We start from the raw sequence: 26,265 nt of genomic DNA on the forward strand, positions 1-26,265 counted from the left end.
AAACTGAGAAAGTATCTTTGAGATTAAAACATTTTAAACTGTGTCCAGTTTGAAAATTTTGCATTTTCTAATATCAGGGGGTAGCCGTGTTAGTCTGTCTCTACAAAAACAACAAGGGTCTGGTGGCACCTTAAAGACTAACAGATTTATTTGGGCATAAGCTTTCATGGGTAAAAATCTCACTTCTTCGTATCTGAAGAAGTGAGGTTTTTACCCACGAAAGCTTATGCCCAAATAAATCTGTTAGTCTTTAAGGTGCCACCAGACTCCTTGTTGTTTTTGCATTTTTTAATGTTTCTCTGTATCCTTAGATCTGCCCAATGCAATCACATTAGACCACAAGATTTGAATTATAAACTGAATATAGATTTTAACATTGGTTTAGACAAGAGGCAGTTTTCAAAAGCAAAAATAGTTAAATGTGTAAGAAATTTACATTACTTGATCACTGGACACGATTCTGTCAGTGAAACTGAGGAAAAAAAATATCACAGTGACTAAGAATATTTTCACCATAGAGCTCTGAACTGGCCAAGGCTACTTTCCAGAGTTAAAGGAAAGGTCAGGATCTGGTTTAATGATTCTCCTTCCTGCATGATCCACCCTTTGGTCTAGGGTGAATGTGACCCCACTGTGATATTTTCCTGACTGAGGAACTGAGTGATTGAGGAATCTCATTTTTTTTTATTATGCTACAGCCCCCTTATACTGTACTGGTATATAATTCTCTGTTATATTAAGGCCCCTTTATGCTGCTTTGGCAGAAACAGTCCCCTGAGAATATACCTTACATAAAGAGCCTCACCAGCTGGCACAGACTATCTCTAATCCTCCCCACCCCCACCACACACATCACTACCACAACCACTTGCCAAGAGTATCAGGTACATTTATTTATTTATTTTGTGTATGCAACCGGGTACATTGAGAACATGTTTCTATATTTATATGGCTATTCTCTGCTTCCCAGGTTCCATAGGGGACCTGGGGAAGCAGATCAAACATTAGAGTAACCCCAAGGCTGCTCTAAATTACACCAGCACTCAGGCAGGGCCAAACTATTATTATTAGCCATGTATTTTTAGAACAGGTAACTACGGTTTTGAGAGGTTCAGTAACTTGGCTTGGAACCACTGTGCCCTAGTGAAGTAAGCATTAGTGCCATAAGTATGTGGATTCTAGTCCTTTGTCTGACAAGTATCTAACTCTCTGAGCAGTTTTCACTACTATTTGGAATGAAGGAGGTAGCCTGTGCTAGGCATGTTTGGCTAACTTAGCTATATGGTAAATGTGTGTGCCTTTGTCAGATGTGCTTTGAATGAGGCAGGGCTCTGCAGAAGCCATTAAACTTGGACAGCACCACTCATTCCTTTAATTTAATAATCTGTCCAATCCCATTTATTTAAAAGTTTAAAAATGCTGTCTTTCATTTGGCTACATTTAAAAAATAATTAAAGTTGCTGGGTGATAGAGGACTTGGCTATCACATCATTTATCAAAACGAAGCACTTAAAAGTGAATAATCAAAGACATAATTAATCTTATATTGCCCACACAATAAACCCATTATTCATATGGTGCAAGCAGATTTCAAAACCATCTTCACTCAACCACAACCACCTCAACTCTGACTCAAAATGAGTATTGTTCTTTCTCCCAAAACATCAAAATATGAAGCACAATACAAAAACTTTTTGAAAAAAGAAACCTAACAATAGGGGTAGATTCTCAGCTGGGATAAATCAGCTTAACTCATTGATTTTAATGGTGCTACAGTGATTTACCCAGAGGAGAATCTGGCCCTATAGATGTTCAAATTAATTACACAGACTGTACTAATGTCACTCAGCAACCTTTTTTTAAACAAAGAATTTAAAGACAGTTCACACAACTTATGGAGAATCTTTTTGTAGGAAATTTTGTCTTTTATTTCAGTTCTATAGATGAGACCTCTCCATGCCCTTCTCCCCCAGTTACCCATAACACAAATAGAGAGAAAGTGAAGTGTCTGTCCTTTATAACTAAGCAGACACATATCATTATAAGTGTGTCTGCTTTGAGGAAACCTATTTTTGCCTGCCCCTTATAACTGTGTCCACACTACGCCAAGTGCACTCTTTTACTTTGGGTTGCATTTTTAAATGAAATTCATGGTCAAAATCTTGACAAATGAATTGCAGTTGCTAGTAAGGTCTCTCTAAGGAAATTCTAGCTGAACTGAGCCTGGCTGCCAAAAAAATCCTAACTGGCTCTTCATAATATCATCAACAATTGATGATTTGAGATAGTAAGATAAACAAATGATTTTCTTTCCAAGAAGGCACAAATTCAATTCAATCACTTTAGAACGATAGCACAAGCCTAAGTTAATTCACCTTTTACCACATTCAGTTATTGTTTCCTGTATTCTTAGAATGATGGGAAAAACTTCAATTAGTCATAATGATTTCCTGTCCCTCTATTTCCTCTTTTGGAATGTGAACAATCAAATTGCAGTCCTAATTATCAATCAAGGTATAATAAACATGATGGGACTTTTGAAAGTCACAGTTCATCCTTCCGGTTGAGGATGATTTTCCTCAAAAGTTCAGTGATGTAAGGTTTTATTTCTTCAATAGTGACAGTTGAGTCCCAAGCCTTTACTACTTTCCCATTAGGGGCTACCAGGTACTTCCAGAAGTTCCAGGTTGGTTCTTCTCCTGTGGATTCTGTGAAGGAAAAGAAAATACAAACAGAAGAGAAAACCACATGAACCAGTTCCTCATATTTGAGTATGATGATTTGTTGATTTAGCATCTTAAGGAAAGAAAGTACATAAAATCAAGGGGAAAACATTAGGTTGAATATCAGGAGGGATTTTCTGACAGGAAGATATATTAGACTGTGGAATACTCTACCATGGGAACTAGTAGAAGCTCAATCACTTAAGGCATATAGACAGGAGAAAGTACCAGAAAATATACTATTTGGAACAATCATGCACTGGCAGGGAGATGGACTTAGGAACAGCCATATTAGAGCAGACTAATGGCTTATCTAGTCCAGTAGGCTATCTCTGATAGTAGCCATTACCAGATGCTTCAGAGGAATGTTTCAAGAAACTCCGCAGTAGGAAATAATGGAATAACCTACCCCCTAGGAGAAGTTTCTTCCTAACCCTCATTAGTTAGAGGTTGGGTTATTCTCTGAATAACCTCTATGATTTTATTATATTAAATGGAAAAGTTCAGGAATGCATTTTAGAATAAGGGCAGGAGTTTCTGCCCATAAATGTGAGGTCATAAGATAGGAGCACAGAACGTGTAGGTCCAGAGCTATACACGCTTCATCTGGGACAAGGTTACATCTCTTGCCACTTCTGGGCCAAACCCCCACGTGGAATCAGACAAATTGCCAAGGTGCATGTGACAGGGTGTACCAGGCCCTCTGAGCCCCATGCTGGAGGCCTCATGGTCCTTCCACACCCTGCCCCAGAAAAGGAGCAGCGAAGGTGAGACCTCCAGGTCTGCCTAGAAAGGCTGCAGGGAAGCAGCCAATCAGAACACAGCAGGCTGAGATAAAAGGAGCTGCAAAGGATGTGTGCAGTGTTGTCCCTAACTGGGACCAGAGGAATAAGGGAGGGTGTGCCTTACTAGAGCTCAAGAGAGATACAGAAGATGGGTTCTGGTGGACATGGCATGTAGTGAGGCAGGAGAAGTGTAGAAAACTTCAGCCCTGAGGTGAAGAGGAAGGGGCTATGTGTGAAGCAGCCTAGAGAATAGCAGCAGCAACTATTAAAGGAAGCAGTGTGTAGCTATTTGTAGGGTCCCTGGGTTGGGACCTAGATAGTGGACAGGCCTGGATTCTGGCAAAGTGGCCAATACCCTGAGAAGGGGGCATGTTTTGTTTAGTAGCCCAAGCCCAGGGATGGAACTTAAAGAACTCAAGGATGGGGCTGAAGACCCTGAAGAGGGCCAACCATTTGTTGAACTTTGTTACTCCCTGTCCCCTGGAAGGGAGCTGAACTTGAAGGAGTGACCCAGCTGGGGCAATAAGAACTCTTATGGCAAGAGTCTCCAGGGAAAAAGCCCTGGAGGCACTGCTCTAGACCAGGACAGGCACGGTCTTAAAGCCAGTCCAGAAGGGGCTGAGGACTGAGCATAGAGACAAGGCTAAAGATTTTAACAAGGGCACAGGGACAGGCCCTGTTTGGACCTCTTACTCTGGAAGGGATTTGTTCATGCACATTGACTGTGTGATTTGGCCAGAGAGCTGGACCAGTGAAGACCCACCTGGTGAGATGAACAGCTGAAAAGGGAGCAGAGAGAGAAAGTGCAGGTTCATACACAACCAATAGGAGGTACTAATGAGAGGTGAGTGTTTCCTGTCACAGTGCACTGCCAGACTTATGCTGGTGACTGTCCTTTCACATTACAGTGGTGACTGTACCACCTCTAACAGCCTCATGCTGCCTGTGGAGCATTGGGGAAGGATGGGATTTGAGGGGGCTACTTAGGATCTGGGGTAAAAATCTGTCTGGGGATTGGTCCTGCTTTGAGGGGTTGGACTAGATGACCTCCTGAGGTCCCTTCCAACCTTGATATTCTATGATCTGCAGGAATGTCAGCTCTGGAACACTGCATGTGGCAGCCAAAAGTAGTACAAAGAACTCTGCTGTAAATCCATGGGAGAGTGTGGGAGGAACACTGTTCCTGGGTAGAGGAGGTGAGACTCGATGTGCGGTCATGTGGTGGTGGGTTTGATTAGATTTGTCTCACTTCCTAAAAAATTCCCTGAATGTTGGCTGAAGAGTCTGATTTCAGTTCAGTATTTGAATGGTGTTTGGAGCATTCAACCAATGCAGAAAAATATAGTGCTTGGATAAGAAGAACCTGTTTTATTGAAAGCTTCTTAGCTGTCTGCCAGGAACCAACAAACTCCCAAGGACTCCTATCCTAGCATGCATTGGCTCTTGTACAAATAGCTGGATGGGTTCTACAGTTTGGTTGTTCCATATTCCTTGTGAGGAACACGGAAGAAATTTCTTCCAGGAAATCCCTATCGGCACCTGGTTGCACTGTTTTGTGAGTGAATGCAAAGCTTGTGAAAGTGTGGGGCTCAGATGGATACTGAGGACATTTTGCCTCCTCTCACCCTACAGATCTGCTAATGCATGTCATAAAATCTGACCTGTGGCAGCCCCAGATGTGTCATGACATGGATTCTCTGGAGAAATGGTTGCTAAGTGGAGAAAACCAGGCACAGCTGCCCATGTTCATGACCCTGTGATCAGGTACAGAGGGAATGTTTTACACTCCCATGTACACCGAATTTGAATTTCTAGACATTCTGAATCTGTATTTGGATAGGCATTAGATATGATTATTAAAATAACCCTATGTGAAATAAACATGTATCAGGCACATTTGCTATCATGAACACTATAAATAATCCTTATAAAAGTCTTGCCAGATCAGATTAATTCAATGCCAGCAACTTACCTCCTTAGATATAGCTGCTCTAGATATTACTTACCAATTAAATATTTGAAGGCAGCATTAGCACCAGCACCTGTGACTGCAATTTTGCTGAACATAGGAAAGGAGGCACCATAAGTCTTTCGGGCAAAGCTCTCAATTTCTTTGTTACTGTCTGGCTCTTGCTGCCCAAATTGATTACATGGGAATGCTAGCACATTAAAATGATGTGAGCCAAGATCTCTCTGTAACTGTTGTAGAGCTCTGTAGTGGCTATCTGTAAATCCGCACTCACTTGCAACATTGACGACAAGAGATACCTAAACACAAGAGATTAAAAACACACTGCATATCTGTTTGACATAAGCTTCCACCAAGGACGCTTGACTGCAGATCATTCTCAGCAGAATAAAAATATCCATGTTGAGAATCTTCAATGGACTGGGATTGAGCATCTTGCTACTGTTTGACACTGTTTCAAATTCTTTTGATTATTTAGGGAGACTTAGTTTTTAAATATTCACTTTATTGAAGTTAGAAGTAGCATCCATGCTGATATAATTCATGCTAAATTCCTTGGGTGTTTTCATTCTGTTTCAGAAAAACCAGCATCTCCTCTGTCCTGTCTCCTTGGCATTTTCTAAACATTCACTATAGTATAAACAATCCAGCACATGTAAAGAAATGACTATTCAGATGAGGTTTGGTGCATATTAATTATTATAGGTCTTTCAAATGTTTTTAAATGTGCAACAACTTCCCTCTCAGCATTGACCCTGAATCAACTGATGCACTTACCACTGTCAATATAGATTGATAATCTTAAGGGTAAAGGGGCCATTGTGGTGATGTAGCTTGAACAACATAACATGAGACATAAACTTCACTCCGTGATTACTGCATCAAGCCCACTAACTTGTGGTTGAACTATCTTTCAGAAAGCCATCCAGTCTCAATTAAAGACTCCAAGTGGTGGTGAATTTACCACTTCCCTTGGGAAGCTATCCCAATAGTCAACCTTAAAAATGTGCATCTTTTTTCCAGTTAGAAAAATTCCAACTTCATCTTCCATCATCTTTGAGCTTCTAGACTCATTGATTACACACAATGAAATTGTTATAAATGTACATTCCGTGGGCCACATCACTTCTCCCACGTGCCATTGCCTTTGGAGCCTCTGCTGTTGGGCGGGTGTGCAGCATAGCAGGGCTTCACTTGAACAATAGCACAGCCTCAAGTTGTAATCATTGTTAAGCAGATTCTGCAAATGATCCATGAGGGGAGACCTTTCCCAGGCCTGATGTATCTTACACAGTGCTTTATAGACAGATTGCTAACATCAGGAAGTACCCTCCACAGAGTCTGGAGGCATAGCAAGATCATGCTGCCTGTCCCCAAACCTCAGTAGAGCCACATACCAATGTTGCACCTGCAGGAGTGAGGAGGGGAGAAATGAGGCCATGTAGGAAGCATTCCCTCATATTTTGTGTGTGTGTGTGTGTGTGTGTACACACAGGTCTCAAATATGCCAGTCATAGAGGTAGAGAATGTTCTGGCCCAGTGAAATGAAGCTCTTATACTCTTTTTACATGTTTGAATAAGAAAGTTTGATCCTGCTCCAATTGACATGAACAGGAGTTTCACCATTGACTGCCCTGGTTTGGGATTGGGGTTGGGGTTCAAAGTTAGGACTTGTGGAGCCAAAGAGCCAGTCAGTCTCGTAAGTTGGTGTAAGCAGATCTAACTCTGCTGAAATCAGCTGAGTCACACATGTTTCCACCAACTATGGCCACATCTGCCCATGGAGCTAAATTCTATTCTTAATCCCACTGATTTCCATGGGGCTGCTGAGAGAAGAATTTGTCCATGTGTTTCTTTCCTGATCTGTATTTGAACTCAGACTTCAAGTACTTTTTGTTAAATTATTTGAGTTCACAAAACAGCACTAAAATTCCAAATCATAGTGGAAGTTCTTATTAATGCAGACTCCAAGTGTGCTTTGAAGATTTTTTTAATCTTACTCTAAAATCTCCTAAACATTTTATATTCTTTCAGCTGCTGCAAGGGAGAACTACAACTCACACTGACTAAAATAACCCTCCTCTTGTTTTCTTTGGAGGCAATTAAAGTCAATTGCTATAGATCTTTCAGATGTTGTATTAGTAACAATACTCTGCACTTATGCAGTGCTGCTTGTTATCTGCATAATGCTACAAACTTTCACTTTAAATAGCACTTTATAAGTGTTAACCAATTAAATTCACCAGTTAAAATATTAGAAGATTTAATTCAAGTATATTGTAGAAAAGAGTTAGGATACCAGGCCAAATCTTACTAGGCTTACACCTGTGCAGCCCCACTGAACTCAATGAGGACATACAATTAATCTGCCCTGATTTATATCCTGTATCTTTGAACCAAAGAGCTCAAAGTGTTGCACAAATTAATGTACAGAGTTTCACATGACCACTGTGAGATCACAAACAGTGAGAGCTCTCCTATCAGTGTAGTTAATCCACCTCCCTGTAAGGTGGTAGTTATGTTGGCGGGAGAAGCTTCCCCCACTGACATAGCGCTGTCCACATGTGGGTGTTAAGTCAGTATAACTACATCACTTAGGCTACATCTTCACTACCCGCCTGAATCGGCGGGTAGAAATCGATCTCTCGGATCGAATTATGAGACACGACAATCAATCCCCGAATCGACGCTTATACTCCACCAGCACAGGTAGGAGTAAGCGCTGTCGACGGGGGAGCCGCGGAGGTCGATTTGCCGCCGTCCTCACAGCGGGGTAAGTCGGCTCGGATACATCGAATTCAGCTACGCTATTTGCATAGCTGAATTTGAGCATATTAAATCGACACACCCCCCCCGTAGTGAGGACGTAGCCTCAGGGTGTGGGTTTGTCACACTCCCGAGTGACCTAGTTATACTGATATAGGGATATATTGTAGTATAGACCAGACACTGTTAATTGGCCTGACCAAGCTCCTATAGCAAGTGAGTAGCAGAGTTGGAAATAGAACCCAAGAATCCTGACTCCGGGTTTTGTGCTCTTACCAATAGAATATTCATTAGACAAGCTTTGAGTTCTATTATTACATATGTACATGCATACAATGTGTTTATTTTAGTATATAAACTCATACACTATATATTTTGATGGTACTTCACAGAACAAAGATTCCATGCCTAGAAAAGCCTATAATCTAAATAAAGAGTAAGGTGTGAAGGGGTAGGATGGAAGTGAGGATGGTAAGGTTATGCAGTTATGTGAGAGGGTAACATTAGTGATTATAATTTAAGTTTAATACTAATAGTTTTCATTAGAGCTAGAGTTCTAAAAGGCATGACATACAAATCATGGCATTCCTACACCATTCTACTGTATCAGCAATGACTACTATTCTGAGCCCTACTGCTTAGTGATATGTTGGCACAGCACACAAGAGGACACAGTCTCATGCTCCCTGAATATGGCATGTAGAGAGGCTTTGGTTCTCTTCCGAGGTGTTTATCACTTAAGATGGACCTGAGTTACAAAGTTGGGATCCAGTCCTGACCTTTCCTACAGTTTAGAGCTGTTTGGATTCAGGCCTATTGCTGCATAAGCTCTTTAGGACCGGGACTGTCTTTTTGTTCAGTTTGTACAGAACCTAGCACAATGAGGTCCTGATCCATGGCTTGGACTACTAGGCCATACAAATAATGGCTTGTTTAATCAATCATCCCCCATAGACTGAAGAAACTGCTAGATTGCTTTAAGGGCAGTTCCCCCCCCCCCCCAACAATCCTCCTCCTATTAAAATCTTAGTGGTCGTCATCACTGAGGATAAGAAAGGCCAAACAAGGCATCCTTCAGAACCTATCGACGTTATCCCTTAATTGTCCCTGAGAGATGGCAGGCAGCAGGGAAGTTTGTTACTTAGCAGGTCTAGCATGACACTATAGACTTGATAAGGATCATGCCTAGAGTCAGGGAAGACTAGGAGCTCTCTAGTCAGAAAAGGAAACAAGTGGAGTGTAATGAGAGGAAAGACCAGAAGAAACTAGACTTCTCCTATACACAATGGGGGCAGTCAGTGCACAACTGAAAGGATAATTGGTTCCACAGGATTTTATTTGTGAAAGGCCTCCTTCCAGCATCTGTTAGAACTGGTCAAAAGGTTTTGGGTTTTGTTTTGTTTTGTGTTTTTGAAGGTTTTCTATTAAAAAGACACAATTTTCTCAACTTTATCCCCTATTTTTTGACCATTTCCATTCAGTTCATGTTTCTATTATAAACCTTTATTTTCAAACCATGAAGAATGGCTTTTCAGAAACATCTGGTAGCTGTAGCTTTAGCCAGGGAGCAAATGTGCTGGTATTGCTTATTGGGGTGGGGTGGGGGACTGTTTTGTATTTCTTTTATGAAGAAAGATAGTTTCATCATTTCTAGAGGGCTGGGAGTTGGAACTGGATGGCTCAGGGTATAAGTAATGAAATAATACACATCTACTTATCTGAGGGTTGTCAGTTCAATTCCAGACCAAATCAATAGTAGCTATGTATTGCTATTTGGTATCCTATATGAAATGAATTGGCAATCTCGGGCCAAATCCTAGCGGACAGGTGTCTACATGGCTTCCATCACTGGCACATCATTCTCTATGGTGCCTTTCTGAAAGAAATACCATCTCACCTCCTGCATAGCTACCACTCCCATGCTATACCTTTCTGTTGTGTGGATGAGCAGAGGGGTTCAGGGCTGTCACCCCAGCACCTTTCCTGAGCACTAAAAATTCACTCAGCCTTCCCTCCCCCTGCTATAAAATTCACCATGAAATATCATTGGCCAGTCAATAAAGCACATCAAAATTTGGTGTAGTTGAAGGGAAAAATAAAATGATTGCAGATTGTACAATAAATATAGTGTAACAAATTCTTAACCACCAAGAATTCGTGGGTGCCATTATACTGGACATTGTGGCCATTCAGAACGTCACAGCAGAACTTCACCCAAGTTCTCCTGCTCCAAAAGCATAGGCCCCATTCACTAGAGTGAGAACACCTTTAGCTGTTATAAGGTTAAGGTCTATAGCAGTGGTCCACAAACTGTGGGGTGTGTCCTCTGGGGGAGGGAACAGAGGAATGTTTGGGGGACATGGTGGGGCCCAGGCCCACCCTCACAGGGGGTGGGGAGGGAGCCCCAGCTCTGTCCCAGCTGTGCTCCTGGTTCTGGCTCCTGTTCTGGCCTTTGCCACCGGCCACAACCCTGGCCCTCACCAAGGCCCTGCTCCCAGCTGTGGCTTGAGGGGGCCATGGGGGTGGTGGGTAGGGATAAGGGGGGCACAAGATAAGTTTGGGGACCCCTGGTCTATACCCTGCAGTTGGGCAGTTGTAATTTCACCTAATAGAGGGCAATGATGCACATACACAGTATAGCTGATCACAATACAGTGTTTAAAACTGGTTTCTACATCCTTCCTTGGTTTTCTCTCAGGAAAAACAAACTCATAAAGCAAAAGTTGATTTTAATAATCCTTAATGGTTTATTGTGACAACAAGGCACAATCTAGGGAATCCCTATGCACTGGCATACAAAGTATGTTCTGGTGCCATCTAGCTAACTTTCCAAGTATCAACATATAGATACAGACTGAATGAACATGGTCTTCTTGTTTTTTGATGCTCGTTTAAAAAAAAGATGTATTAAAATTGTGACTGAACTCCTTAGAGGAGAATTGTATGTCTCCTGCTCTGGTTTTACCCACATTCTGCCATGTTTTGTGTTATGGCAGTCTCGGACGACAACTCAGCATATGTTGCTCGATTTAAGGACACTTTCACTGCAGATTTGACACAATGCAAAGAAGGTACCAATATGAGATTTCTAAAGATAGCTGCAGTACTCTACCCAGGGTTTAAGAATCTGAAGTGCCTTCCAAATTCTGAGGGAGGAGGTGTGGAACCTGGTGTCAAAAGTCTTAAAAGAGCAACACTCTGATGCGGAAATTACAGAACCTGGAACCATCAAAAAAAGAATCAACCTTCTATTGGTGGCAGCTGACTCAGCTGATGAAAATGAATGTGTCCGTCTGCACTGCTTTGGGCAGAACCCATCATCAGCATGGAAGCATGTCCTCTGGAGTGCTGACTGAAGCATGAAGGGGCATACTAATGTTTAGCATATTTGGCAGGTAAATACCTTGCAATGCTGGCTACAATAGTGCCATGCAAATGCCTGTTCACTTTCAGGTAACATTGTAAATAAGAAGCAGGCAGCATTATCTCTTGTAAATGAAAACAAACTTGTTTTGTTCAGCCAATCGCTAAGACAAGAAATAGGACTGAGTGGACTTGTAGGCTCTGAAGTTTTGCATTGTTTTGTTTTTGAGTGCAGTTATGTTAAAAAAAAAAAAAAAAAAAAAAAAAAAAGTGGCGGGGGACAGTGTGGGGAGCTCCCCTGGCCTTCCCTCTCCCTAGGAGCTGCAGGAACATGCAGAACCTGGTAGAGAGCCAGCCAGCCCCACCAACCGTTCCCCTCCCCCCCCAGCACCAGTGGGAGTCCTGAGCCCCCTTCCCCCCAGCACCAGCAGGGGTCCTGGGCTGTCCCCACCCCACAGAGCACCTGTGGGGGTCCCGGCCCAAGTTTTAGTTAGGGGTATATAATACAATTCATGGACCGGTCACAGGCCGTGAATTTTTGTTTGCTGCCTGTGACCTGTCCATGACTCTCTTTTACTAAAAATACCTGTGACTAAAATGTAGCCTCAATCATGATTAATTTTTTTTGATCGTTTGACAGTCCTAAACTAAATCGAACACCAACCTATTATTGAAAGTTTAATTATGCCTGAGTAACTTATTCTTACCAACCATTATTAACAATAGTTTACATTGATTACAACAAAAACCAAATTTTGTTATGATCCTGATCTTTTGCACTTGCATACAGTTCCTTTCATGGGTGGCAGGTGAGCCCCCCTTGAGGAGGCTAGCCCTAAGTCCTCTCCACCCCCCCCCTGCTAGCTGGCCTAAGCACTGGGCCCCTGGTCTTCGATACCCGCAGCCCATGGTTCCTTTCATAGGAGGATATAAAAGCACTTTATGATCATGATTTCAGCCTCACAACAAGCCTGTAATATAGGTAAGTGTTCATTGGTAATCCCTACTACTGGAATCAAAATACAATAGGCATATATGACTTCTATATTTATGGGGGTGGCTCCAGTCAGGCCAACAGGGCCGTGTGTGTGGGCAAATTCCGTGCCTGCCCACAGGAGTGCTGTTTCAGATTGTGTTTTGTTTTTTTTTGTTTTTTTGTGGGGGAGGGGAACTTAAGCAACTGAAAACCCTAGTGTGTGTGTGTGTGGGGGGGGGGGTTTGCAGATAACTTAGAAATTATCTGACTGGAGCATTGTATCTAATTTCTATATCAAGAAAGAAAATTAAATATTAAACCCATTCAGCTCTAATACTAACATGTTCTGACATCTTGTGGCAGTCACTTAAGTGACACTGGTTAGGTTTAAAATTGTTTTAAAAGCGTATTCTTACTCAGATACTCTTACTAAAGTCAGACATGACCATTATGATCATCTAGTCTGACCTCCTGCACCTTGCAGGCCACAGAACCTCACCCACCCACTCCTATAATAGACCCGTAAGCTCTTGCTGAGTTACTGAAATCCTCAAATCATGGTTTAAAGACTGCAAGTTACAGAGAATTCACCATTTACACTAGTTAAGTCCTGCATGTTATAACATCCTGCAGAGAAAGGCAAAAAAACCCCACCCAAGGTCTGTGCCAATCTGACCTGGGGGTAAATTCCTTCCCAACCGCAAATATGGTGATCAGTTAGACCCTGAGCAAGTGGGCAAGACCCACCGGAAAGAATTCTCTGTAGTAACTCAGAGCCCTCCCTAGCTACTGTCCTGTCCTAGCCATTGGGGATTTTTTGCTTCAGGCAGTCAATGATGGGCCACACGCCGTTGTAGGCAGTCCTGTCATACCATCCCCTCTACAAACTTATCAAGCTCAGTCTTGAAGCCAGTTAGGTTTTTTGCCCCCACTGCTCCTCTTGGGAGGCTGCTCCAGAACTTCACTCCTCTGATGGCTTGAAACTTTCACCTAATTTCAAACATAAACTTGTTGATGGCCAGTTTATAGCCATTTATTCTGGGGTCCACATTGGTGCAAATAACTCCCCTCCCTCCATGGTATTTATCCCTCTGATCTATTTATAGAGAGCAATCATATCTCCCCTTAGCCTTCTTTTGGTTAGGCTAAACAAGCCAAGCTCTTTCAGTCTTCTCTCATAAGGTAGGTTTTCCATTCCTCAGATCATCCTAGTAGTCCTTCTCTCCACCTGTTCCAGTTTGAATTCATCTTTCTTAAACCTGGGAGACCAGAACTGCATGCAGTATTCCAGATGTGGTATCACCAGTGCCTTGTATAATGGTACTAACACTGCCCTCTCTCTACTGGAAATACCTCACCTGATGCACCCCAAGATCATGTTAGTCTTTTTCACAGCCGCATCACATTGGTAGCTCATAGTCATCCTGTGATCAACCAATGCATCCAGGACTTTCTCCTCCTCCATTACTTCCAACTGAGAAGTCCCCAGCTTATAGCAAAAATTCTTGTTGTTAGTCCCTAAATGCCATGACTTTGCACTATTAAATTTCATCCCATTTCTATTACTCCAGTTTACAAGGTCATCCAGATCTTCTTGTATGATATTCTAGTCCTCCTCCATATTGGCAATACTCCCAACTTTGTGTCATCTGCAAATTTTATTAGCAAGCGCCCACTTTTTGTGCCAAGGTCAGTAATAAAAATGTTAAATAAGATTGGTTCCAAGACGGATCCCTGAGGAACTCCACTAGTAACCTCCCTCCAGCCTGACAGTTCACCTTTCAGTACGACCTGTTGCAGTCTCCCCTTTAATCAGTTCCTTACCCACCTTCCAGTTCTCATATTAATCCCCATCTTTCCCAGTTTAACTAATCATTTCTCATGTGGAACTGTATCAAATGCCTTACTGACTGATTAGATCTACTACATTTCTTGTCTAAAAATCAGTTATCTTAAAGAAAGATTAATAACTTTTACTACTTTTTGAATACAACAATTGTAGAAAAATCTACAATTACTTTCTGTCATTTAGGCTACTTACTTTTTGTAGTTCACGAACCTTGGAACAGATCATTTAACTTTAGGAAACATCCTAGCAGCCCTTTCTTATCTTAATCACCTGTTAATCACTCTGTTAATAAACAAAATTCTGACTCCCTGCCTCAGGGGCGCAAGCGGGGAGCAGTCTCCTGTCTCCTCTGCAGAACTCTTTATATTGAACACCATATATTCTATTGTATTGGACACTAAACTGCCTGCGGCTTGCAGTTTGCAATGCCCCACCCAAAATCTGCCCGAGGTTGATAAACAATTTGTTCCAGGTGGCTACAAAGGAATAAAAACATATAGAAGTCTATGGGTATGTGCAGAAATGTGAAAGATGACCTGCAAAGAAAAAATGCGTGTAATTTTTGCTTGATTTTAATATACAGTATTTGTAAAGAAGGCCTGAAAGAATTTTGTCAATACAAATGTGATTTTTTTCAACATCTATTTAATTTCAATGACTTAACATCATGGAGAAAGAAGTGTTTGCTAGCACAACTCCTTCAAATAACATGAGTGCTCACAATGCACATTTTGAGACCTTCCAGAGGGCCTTCCACAAAAGTAGGATTTTGAGATTTGAGGAAATAAAAAAGCAGACAAAACAATTTAAAAATAGAAACCCTTTCATGCCTTTTAAAAACATCATAAAGTAGCAAAAAAGGCACATCTAGTTTTTAAAAAATTGTTAGCAGGTCATCTTTAAGTGGTTCTATCCTGCATTACAGAAGATTAAATGAGTTGATCTGTTTGCAGTGTGTTTAAAATTTTCTTTATAAAAAAGTCACTTACTTTGTCTCATTTGGGCACTAACATTTTAATTATTTAAGTCATTAATATTTAGTAAAACATGTGAGCTTAATCTAGGCTTCCTTTTCTCTTACCCTGTCCTGGAACTTTGAATGTGAGTCAAGTGCACCATCTAGTGTACAGTGCAAACAATTAATCCTTGACTTTTCCAAAAATATTTTCATAAAGCTGCAACATGCATTACCTTTATTGGCCCTTACAATACTAGACTTTCCTTCTTTTACTTAGAAAATCCAAGCAGTCTAATCTTAAACTCAATATTGGAAAAAATATTACATACTGGTGTAAGTCATTTACACAGTATGGCTCTCTAGTGGATGGACCACAGAGAGGTTTATTAATTTACTATTGGCTTCAAGTTAACAGATGTGGAATTTTTAGCTGAGGCAGCAGAGCCTTATATAAATCACAGGTCTTGGGTTATATACCCAACAATGACCTATCCAGAAACGTCAAATTACACTGGTTTGCAGAATCATTATCCAAAAAATCCAGTGCTTTGAAATTAAATGTTTATTTTTTCTATACCTAATATTAAATTCTCAGATTACAGAGAGATCTGCTTCATGCAGAACACCTAATGTTACCCCCAGAAGTAGAATACTCTGCATTTGTATAATGCCTTTCATTCACGATTCTCAAAATACGTTACTAACATTAATCACTTAGCTAAGTGTATTATGGTGAGGCTTATGTATAATAGGTAGGTAAGTGCTATTATACCTAGATGTGTCTATTGAGGCTAAAACTACACAGCAGAGAAGTGGAAGAGAGGGGACCGGAACCAAGAAGTCCTGACTCCTACATATGTGCAGTAGCGATTAAAAAAACAGTGCCTCCCAGTTTCTGCTGAGTACAGTGACAATGAGACCAATAAAACCTTTAAAATAAAACATGAGCTTTCCTTGTTTACCTCAAGATACAAATTTCCTTATTTTCTGATAGCTCTTTATGATTGGCTCAATGCACTTCATATCTCATGTAGGTAGATCATATAATACAATGCTCTTATCCTAGAACTGAAGAAGAGCTCTGTGAAAGTTCACAATAGAGTTAACAATTCTAAGGAAGGGTAGAAGGGAGTACAGCAAATTAGAGACAATGGATTTCAGGAAGGTGGATTTTGGTAAGCTCAGAGAGCTGATAGGTAAGGTCCCATGGGAATCAAGACTGAGGGGGAAAAACAACTGAGGAGAGTTGGCAGTATTTCAAAAGGACACTACTAAGTGCCCAAAAGCAAGCTATTCCGCTGGGTAGGAAAGATAGAAAAATGTGACAAAAGATGAGCTTGGCTTAACCACAAGATCTTGCATGATCTAAAAAGGAGTTATATAAAAATGGAAACTAGGACAAATCACAAAGGATGAATATAGGCAAACAACACAGGAATGCAGGGGCAAGATTAGAAAGGCAAAGGCACAAAATGAGCTAGCTAAAGGAATAAAGGGAAATAAGACTTCACAGTTTATGGTGCAACAGACTCTAACCATGGAATCATTATCTCCCTTGAAAGAGGATGCATATGGATGTGACACTAATGCCCAGCCCCAGCAAGAGGATGGGAGATAAGGGAGATTTTATTGTTTTAATCTCATTTAAATATTCACATGAGTAGTCAAGTTTCAATTGGATTGAGAAGGGTGGGGCCCCCCCACATGTGGGTCTCTGCTGTTCCACTCAGAAAGGGGGTCATCACTTTCATGGCATCCTCTCCTCCTGCCCTTTTCACAAGAAGCCCATGGAGGGCTCTCATGGATGTGAGAACCACATTGAGGAATTGGGTGGTCCTGTGCTGAGTGAGTGCTGGTCAAGGTGGGGACAGCTGAGACCAAGAAGAAAAGATGATGCGTCCCCAGTACTTCTCTGTGGTAAGGAGCCCTCCATTACGGGGGATCATGGGGTTGGTCACCCCTAGAGAAAGTGCTAACTACATAACTACAATAAAGCTGCAAACCCAGAGGTGGAGCAGAGGCACGAGATGTGGAAATGGGCCCTGCAGCTCATTCTGCAGTGGGGCAAATACCCTCTGTCCTTTGACAGAATGATTTGTGAGGAACTCCATAAAAGAGTAACCTTGGAGAGTTTTCCTCTTCAACTTCTTCCCCGGGGATTCTGGCTCTGAATTACTGAAGCTGAAGAAGGTATTTGCTCCTTTAAAAGCCAGAGCTGCAACAGGTGCCCTGCAGACAAGATGTGCTCCAGTCAGAGCATTTATTGACTCTTGACAGACCCACTGGAAGAAATTATGGGAACAAACTATTGAAGAAAAGCCAACTACTGTATAATAACAAGCAATTTGACAGTATCCCATATAGATTATGTCCATCTGAGAGAGACACCACATTATATATTTATACATTGTTATATATATATTTATATATTAAACTACACTTAGACAAACATTAATGCATTATGTTTGTACAGCATTTAGCAAGTTGTGGGTACTCCTAGAAACAAACAAATACCTGTGTATGCAATGGAGAAAATTCTCCTCGATGTTGGGGACCAACATGAGGTCTATGTACCACTTAAGCGCAGTTTGAATTGGTGGGTGGGTTGGGGGCTTTGGTCAGACTGGATCTGGGCCTCATTTAGTCTAAATCCACCAAGGAGCTTCCCTTTTGATCTTAGATATTTTTAACTTCATCTCTCATTCCTATTGGCAAAAGTACAAGGATCACATATAAGTAAGTGGCACAATGACATGGAATAGAGTATGCAAGAATGTCCTCAAGTGAGCACAATCCTTGCATGAAACCATGTGCAACTGATCATTGCATGCCCCTGCCAGGCATTTTATCTGCAAGAACAGTCTATTAAAAAAATCAAACTGGAAATAAAATATACTTTTAACCGTCAGTATAGATTATCAAAGGACGTGGTACATTATTTATCACTTAGACAGAAAACTCTTGATTTAAAGACTCCTTCTCAAAGAAATGCTCTCATTCAACCAGAAGATGTTACACTAGATGCAGTAATCACTAGGTGAAATCTACAGCCTGTATAATGCAGGACAGACTAGATTATCATAACAGGCCCTTCTGGCCATAAAAATTTACAAAAAAGCACTATGAAATTAGGACAATACATCTCCACTAGATGGGGCACTGGAGTGGGAGTCAGGAGACCCTGGTTCTGTTCCTGGAGTTCTAACCACTGACTTGCTTTGCTACCTTGGACTAGTCTCTTTAACTCTAATCTGGGACCATAAAGGTAGATTAGTATATTTGGTTTATTCATAATAGTTTCCTTATGGAATCACTACAGGACAGAGTTAAAATGTTTGGGTACTTTCACTCTGCATTTTCATTTCTAAACATTTCTGGATTATTTTTTAAAGTGTAACTTAACTCTGAATTTTCTGGGTTTCTAATTTGCTTATTTTTGGACAATATTCTTGTTAAATTTTTTCACCTTTAAATTACTGATATATACTCTCAACCTTAACTTCAGTTTAACAATTTTTTGTCTGGAAATTTCCTTGTTTTCTTACTTTATTAATATTTTCATAAACGAACACTAAAAAAGAAACCCAAAGAAAATGCTATCATGTGACATCTTTAATGAGTTAAAGACCTTAGCGTCAACCTTAGGTCCTCCCTGCCAATTTTAACTTTTACAGCCAAATTCACAGGTACAGTCCAGCTGCCTTGTGCCACTCCAAAGCTGGAGCACAAGTAAGCCGGAGCATACTGGCAAGTAAAGCCCGGTTTATAGTTGCTTTTCTCCCCACCATTCTAGCATGAAGAACCAACCCTGATTTGCCTCACAGTTTCTAAATGCATATGCTATTTATTAACCTTTGAATATACATAATTTGTGATACATTTTCTTATGACTATATCGTAATCACATTTCAAGAACTTGATAAAATGTGTACATCTTTTGGGGAGAGTGTTTCATTTAGGACTTCTTGAGTAATATGTAAGTAACATTTAAATTAATTGTTTTTAAACAGATCTGCTGTCTTGCGCCTTTCCTCACATTATCTTTAATTTCTATGATTTAATTGTAGATTATATTAATCTGCTTTGTTTATCTTCTCAGTTTCGTGTATTGATTATTATGGTGCATTCCTTGACATACTGATTAAACACCATCCTCGTTTTCCCCTTTTGCTTCAAACAAAATTCAGCAAAAGTCAAGTCTTTCAAAAGGGGAAATATCTTGCAATACAGACTTTTGCTTTAAAATGACACATGCTTCCAATCCCGGATAAATGTTTTCATGATTAATAATAGACATAACAGAGTACTATGTATAGTAAATGAACGGCACGCAACCCCGTGTGCCACGTATACAGAGCAGCCTGCCCAAGAAACAGACTCACATACACAGGGGTTAGGCAAACGTTTTATTACAATAATGGAGAAACCTATGGAACGATATCAAAGTAAACATGCAAGCAATACGCCAGATCAGTTACACAAAATGCGCAAATGAGAGACTATAAACGTGCATGCATGCAAGTTAATGTACAATCTCTGGATTCCCACTCCCTTATGCAAGCATGCAAAGATGGGCTGGTTAGTTATAGTCTGCAATGAGAGCAGCTGCTCATCTCCCTGCAAACTTACCGAGCCTCTGTATTTCTCCAGAGAGACTAGCTTGCCCCTGATGTTTACCACTTTAAATGTATAAAAATCGTTCTCCTTCTGCTGCGAGGCGGCGAATGCTAAGCAAAGCAGCAATGCTACAGCAAGGAGCATGGCTAGAAGGATGAGAAAAACTCTGGAGGAGGAGGAGGAAGCCCTGTGCTCCACACTGCCCTCAGGATCTAGCATGCTGCAAGACAGCTGAGCATAGCGCTGCATAGACCACTTTCACAAATCACACAGCACGGCCGGAAAGAAAGAGCTGTTGCAAAAGGGTTTGCAACACTCGCGCTCTCAAGATTTGGTAGCGTCGCTTTTTCACACAATGCCCGGAGAGTAGGCAACTTCCAGCAATGTTTTGTTGGGGGATAAAAATATTTCATAAAAGAAGTATTGTGTGGTGTAATAAATAAGGCCAGTTGTAGGTGCATACAACTCAGCGAGCATTAGTAGAATGACCACATTTCCCAAAGGGACAGCGGACACTGGGGGAGGCTAACCCTCGCCTCCCTCTTCCCCCCCCCCTCCGCGGAGCTAACCCGACCCCCCCGGCTCCTCCCCACACGGCATGCTGACCCCAGCCTCTCACCTGAGCCTCCCCCGCACCTGTGCAGGGCTCCCCTGAGCTGCTTGTCCCACACGCGAGCCCTTCTCCCCCCCTGTGCGGGGCTGGCGTCACCACTCCACGTTCCTCTGCACCCCACTTTTTGGCAGAACTGGGCATTTGTCCTGCTTGCTCTTGACCCCTTGTGTGGGTTAAAACATCCGTCATCAGGTCTCTTTGAGCTCTGCGTTGCAGAGCAGTTTCAACAAGGAGGGGTTAACAGTCAAGCCCCTTAGTCAACCCCTAGAGTCTGGGGGCTAGCAGGGTTTTCCAGGTAAAAACGCAGGAGCTTGGGGCTGGAACTAGTAACTATGGGTTAAGCAGTGAGTTTGGCGTCAGAGCCTTGACAGAAACAGAGCAAGACACCTACTTTAGGGCCTTATAAGAGATTTCTGCTAAAGGGAGTTGTCTGTGTGCCGTTTGTTATTACCCTTGTGTAAGGGGACTGTTGCCCCCTTACTAGCAGTCAGTGGGGGTGTTTTGGTTGGCTAGCTCCCAGCACTAGAAGATTGGGGAGAGGCCAATGCTCCAGGTCAGCGTCAGCCTCTGAGCCTGATAGACAGGGCGGGCAAGCTAATCCGGAAGTCAGGAGGCGGGGGTTCTTCCCTGTGAGCTGGAATTGCCTGGGTCAGACAGAGTGGGGCCGAGCTAAGGAGAAAGCAGGGCCCAAGCTGAGCTGGGGAGCAGAGCTGGGCCAGATCCAGAGGGGCCAGAAAAGCAGAAAAGGTCAGAGTTGGGAGCAGAGTCACAGAAGCAGCCCACAGAGAGAGCAGATCCTGTGCTGGGAGCAGAGCTGCAGCCACAGCCAGGTGTGGTGAGCAACTGGGGCCATCCAAGGGGGGGACCTTGGGCAAAGGGCCCAGTGCAGAAAGATACCCCCAGCCAAGGGTCCTTGCAGGCCAGACTGCGAGGGGGATCTTAACCCAACGGGGGGCTGACACTGGGAAGAAGGGTCCCACCACCCAAAGCCTGGAGGTGTGTGGCCACCACCATTGCAAGTGTCCAACCTGCGGCACAGCCAAGGCCTGAGAAGGAGACTTGGGACCTACAAGGAACAGACTGTGAAGTGCCCTGATGTCCAGAGACACTATTTGTAATGTTCCCTGCCACAGAGCAGGGTGATGTGTTTTCCTTTAACCTTTCCCATTTTTCCTTTTTTTTTTAAATTAATTGTTAATTAAACAACTTGTATTTGCTTTAAATTGTATGAAATGATCAGTGGGTCAGGGAGGCGTCCAGTGCAGAAAGAGTACCCTGGAGTGGGGACACCCTAGCCCCTGTCCTAGGTGACCACAGCAGGGTTGGGGGTTGAGCCCCCCAAGAATCCTGGGCCCAGCCTTGTTGGGGTTAGGAGGACTCTGCCAGACAGGAGAGTGGAAGGGGAGTCCTCGAGGGCAGGGAGGCCTCTGGGTAAAGGAAGTGGGAGCGAGAACTCAGAGCCTTTCGCTAGCCCACTTCACTGGGGTAGTGCAGAAGCCAGGAAAGTTCCCCACAATAGCGGGACCATTACCCCGCTTAAACTTGTTTGAAGGAACTGGACTTGTGTATTTGTAAATAAATTACTCCAAACAAATACCTGACTCCATATCACCAATTTCTGCTCCACAAGGGAAACTGACTTGCTATGCCAGGAATTCAGCTACTCTTTGGCAAAGGGGGAAATAACATGTAGTGTTTTATAGTGAGTAAGGTAGTAGCATATGTATAGTATATTGGAAATTGATCCCTTGAATAGGAAATTAAATTTTGTAATCTAGTAATTTGTTTTCACTTTTGCATATAGTTTTGCAAATGTTAGGGGTCTACATTAAGTTTGGATAGGTAATGTAAATAGGTGAGTGGGGCAGGATTATATGGCAATGGAGAACTAGCTGAAAAATTTGTTTACTATGTTTTGTGGGATGTTCCACATCTTTGCTAAATCACACTGCCTGTTCTACTTCCCACCAAACTGAGCTATGTCCCACAGATGAGTGAGAAGAAAAATCCCCCCCCCCCCAAACAGCCTAGGGAAAGGTGCACTGAGTTGGGAGCCAGGAGTTCTGATCTCCCCCCTACCGACTACTGTTATATTTCTATGCACTTGTGATCTTTTATTATTGAGCAAAGGCTCTTGCCATAACAAGCACTCAGGTATCATTCCCCTGTTTTACAAGTAAGTTAACTGAGAGGTTTCATACAGTCATTTCAGGATAGCTGGGAATGGAACCCAGGTCTCTCCTATTACTCCAGAGGGAATTCTGTGCCAAAAAATTAAGCACACATTTTAAAATTCTGCAAATTTTGTCAATAAAGAAAAGTGACTCCAGCATGGCAGCAGGGAGCACAGGCAACTGGGAGATCACCCTGAAGCCCCCACATCGCCTGGTACAGGGACTCCGCAGTGAGGCTGCATTTGACTGCCACGGTCCAAGGGCTGGGCCTCCCCCGGAAACACCCAGGCACCTGCTCCTCTGCGCCATGTGCACCAAGCATGGGTGGGCAGGCTCAGCTCAGCAGGATCCAAGTGTGGAGGGGCTTAGTGTGTGTGTGTGGGGGATCTAGGTGTGGGGTGAGAGGTTTCTGTGTGGGGCAGTCTGGGTGCGGGTGGCTCAGTGGGAGATCTGGATGCACAGGGGCTTGTTGGGGGGTTCTGAGTGCAGGGGCAATGGGTCTCTGCAGGGGGTGAAGGTGGTTAGGGCTCAGTGGGGCATCCAGGTGCCAGGGGTGTGGAGTGGGGGTCTGAGCGGCAGGGCTCAGTGGGGGTTTCAGGTGCTGGGGAACTGGGGCTTGATGGGGTGGAGGTCCAGGTACCTTGGGGATCAGTGGGGTGGGGGTCTGTGTAGGGGGGCTCAGAGGGGTCGAGGTGTAGGGGGGTAAGCCTTGTCAGGGTGAAGGTTCGATGGACCTGCTTAATGGGGGTGCCCCAGCTGATGCAGAGAGGACACTGCATGCTGGGCTTCCGCTTCCCCCCCATGATTCCCCTATCCCCTTTTCTTCTCCATTCCCTCCCCTCACTCTCATATTCCACTCCCCCACCTGCCTCTTCTCCCCTCCCCAGCCCCACCACGGGCACTCACTTGCACAGAAAACAGGAAGGCTTCCAGCACACAGAAGGGGAGCCCGACTGGCACTAGGACCCAGGAGACTGCGTTCAACTGCAGAGTCAGCGGGAGCCCAGGCAGCCTCCTTCAGCTAGGCAGCTCTGCGCTTGCAGAAATGATGGGGGGAGGGAGTGACAGGTAACTGTGTGTGCCCCACCCCATGCCTCGCCTCTGTTTGGAGGAGGAGGACAATCTCCCCACCCCCAAAAAAAACTGTGCCCATGGTTGATCGTCGCTGCCCCCCCCCTCCTCCACAGGGCCTCCCTGCCGTTTTCTGCAGGGAAGCACAGAAGTTCTGCAGGGGGGCATTTTCTGCAGGCAAGCAGTCATGCAGAATCCCTCCCCCCCCCCCCAGGAGTATCCTATGGCAAATATAACCTTATCTATTTTGTCACAGACTTTCAGTACAAAAGAAAAAAAAAGTGAAATTTCTTATCCTTAATATGTTGTCTGTAACCACTAGACCATACACCACTGCCTTAACCACCAGATCATAGCCTCTTCCAGAGCGAGGCACTGATCTGAAGATTCCTGATCTTAAAAATTCTAGTGATATCAGGCAAATAGTTGTGTAACCCAATAGCAAAGTATGCCAAGTTCCCCTTTGGTGACTGGTCCATATAGAGGACAACAGTTATGCCCTTCATGCAAATGGTCATGGTTTCTGCTGGGAATCTGAAGATCTAGCATTCAGACTTTACTGATAGCCCATGTAAAGGTCTTTTTGGTTGCACATTTGGTTTTTCTGCTTTTTGTTTTTATAAACTCTCTTTAAAAAAAAAAAAAAAATCAACTGGTTTATTTAATTGAGTGAGAATATAGCCTTAAAAAAAGTTAGTTATAATTTGTCAATTATAGCATGTGCAACAAAATAAAGGTGTTCCACATTTTTATGTAATTTCTCACACATGTTGATCACTTATTTCACCTGTAGTAGGAAGAGAGCCTGAGACATAAGCCCTTGTATCAGAGGCCTGATCTAAAGTAGTGGTCAAAATTTTGCTGACAAAAAGCAAAATCAGGTTGTGAGCAAGAGGAAGGCCCTGCTCACAGAATCTGGCAAGAAAACAGTTGATATTGGGGGAAAAAAAAACAACAACTCACATTGCTAAGAGGTCCTAGGCAACAGGCATACATGTGTTATGTTAGTGTACCTGTAACCATTGAGCCAGGGCATTAGGATCGTGCTTCATTAACAATAAACCTGATCAAGTTCCTTCGCTGTGGTTATTGGGCAGTTTGATCAAGGTCTGCTGTGCCAACTATTTGTGCAGAGCTGGGACAGCACTCAAAAAAACCGCACACACATGCAGTCAAACATCTAATGACATCACCCACAAGCCTGTTTGAAGGTTGGGAGATTTGCATTTAACTGGTCATTTCCAGACTTCTTACATTTAAACTTTTTTTTTTTTTTTTAAAAGGTGTAAAATTTCTGTAAAGAAAGTAACATTTTTAGCTGTTAGTAGGACTCCATTGAAACACACATGCAACATTAAAATTTTTAAGAGGTTTCTTTTTGGTGGGGAAATTTCCTTCTTTTGTAGAACTCTGTCAGAATAAAATTAAATATTATTATATCAATTTTACACTGCATGAATCAGAATAATGTTCTGCCCTGGCAGTGTAGAGACCTTAAAATGCCAATTTAAGGCCTGTTTACTCTGCCAATGTGGTGTAAAGCAGCCTTAATGTAAATGAAAATCAGGTCAAGAATCTATACATTCTGATAGCTCTCAAGAGGCCCACCAAAGTAGGGCTCCCCTACTAGAGTCCATAAGAAGTTTTGGGGTAGGGAGAGAAAAAAGATCCATGGCACTGAGGAGGATAATGGATGGTGAAGGGGAATGCAGTGGAAGTCTTTTATCCACAATGAAAACTTTAAGCTCGTTAAATGTTTAAATGTGTAAAGGCTTTAACAGGGTTAAGACTCCACCTTTCTTGTTTGCCTCTCTGTCTCCATGCCTTTGATCTCCTGCACACGCTTTTCCTCCTCCCCGGTGTCCTGTAAAATGATATGTACAGTAACAAGCCAAATTAAAGGAGGATCGATTTCTTTCTGGGGAAGTTACAGGATATTGACAAATAAAATGTACAATGGTAAAACAGATTATACTTTAAGTGATAGGTTCAAATCTGGGTTTGGGAACTGACTCACAGAAAAGCCTAGGCTGATCTACAGAAATAATTTCACATGTTCTTGGCCTCTTACCTGGGCAACAATCCTCACTCTTTTTGAATTGCAAATCTCAACTGAACCAGGAAGGAGCAGATTAGCTTGTAAGGATCATGCTGTTTTTACAATATATATTTTTTTGCATCTTGTCAAGAGCAAGTCTTGCGAGTGTGTGTAACATTAAATAAAGTTAGTGCAGTTATTTACTTATACATAAAGGCTAAAGCAATGTGTTATTTCTTCTACCAGCAGCATACACTATTTTCAAGTTTCAGAGTAGCAGCCGTGTTAGTCTGTATCTGCAAAAAGAACAGGAGTACTTGTGGCACCTTAGAGACTAACAAATTTATTTGAGCATAAGCTTTT

At 42.6% G+C, this 26,265-nt stretch overlaps 1 protein-coding gene across 1 annotated transcript; it reads right to left on the bottom strand.

Moving 5' to 3' along the window:
- Positions 1-235: 235 nt before the first annotated feature.
- On the bottom strand, positions 236-20,425 carry GPX7 (glutathione peroxidase 7). The gene is made up of 3 exons (XM_034780214.1): positions 20,019-20,425; positions 5,515-5,776; positions 236-2,708 (listed from the first exon to the last, which is right to left on the bottom strand). The coding sequence occupies exons 1-3, from the start codon at positions 20,253-20,255 to the stop codon at positions 2,545-2,547; spliced, it is 663 nt and encodes a 220-aa protein (XP_034636105.1). The 5' UTR covers positions 20,256-20,425; the 3' UTR covers positions 236-2,544.
- Positions 20,426-26,265: the final 5,840 nt, after the last annotated feature.

The sequence above is a fragment of the Trachemys scripta genome, chromosome 8 (genome assembly GCF_013100865.1).
Source record: "Trachemys scripta elegans isolate TJP31775 chromosome 8, CAS_Tse_1.0, whole genome shotgun sequence".
NCBI classification, from domain to species: domain Eukaryota; kingdom Metazoa; phylum Chordata; order Testudines; family Emydidae; genus Trachemys; species Trachemys scripta.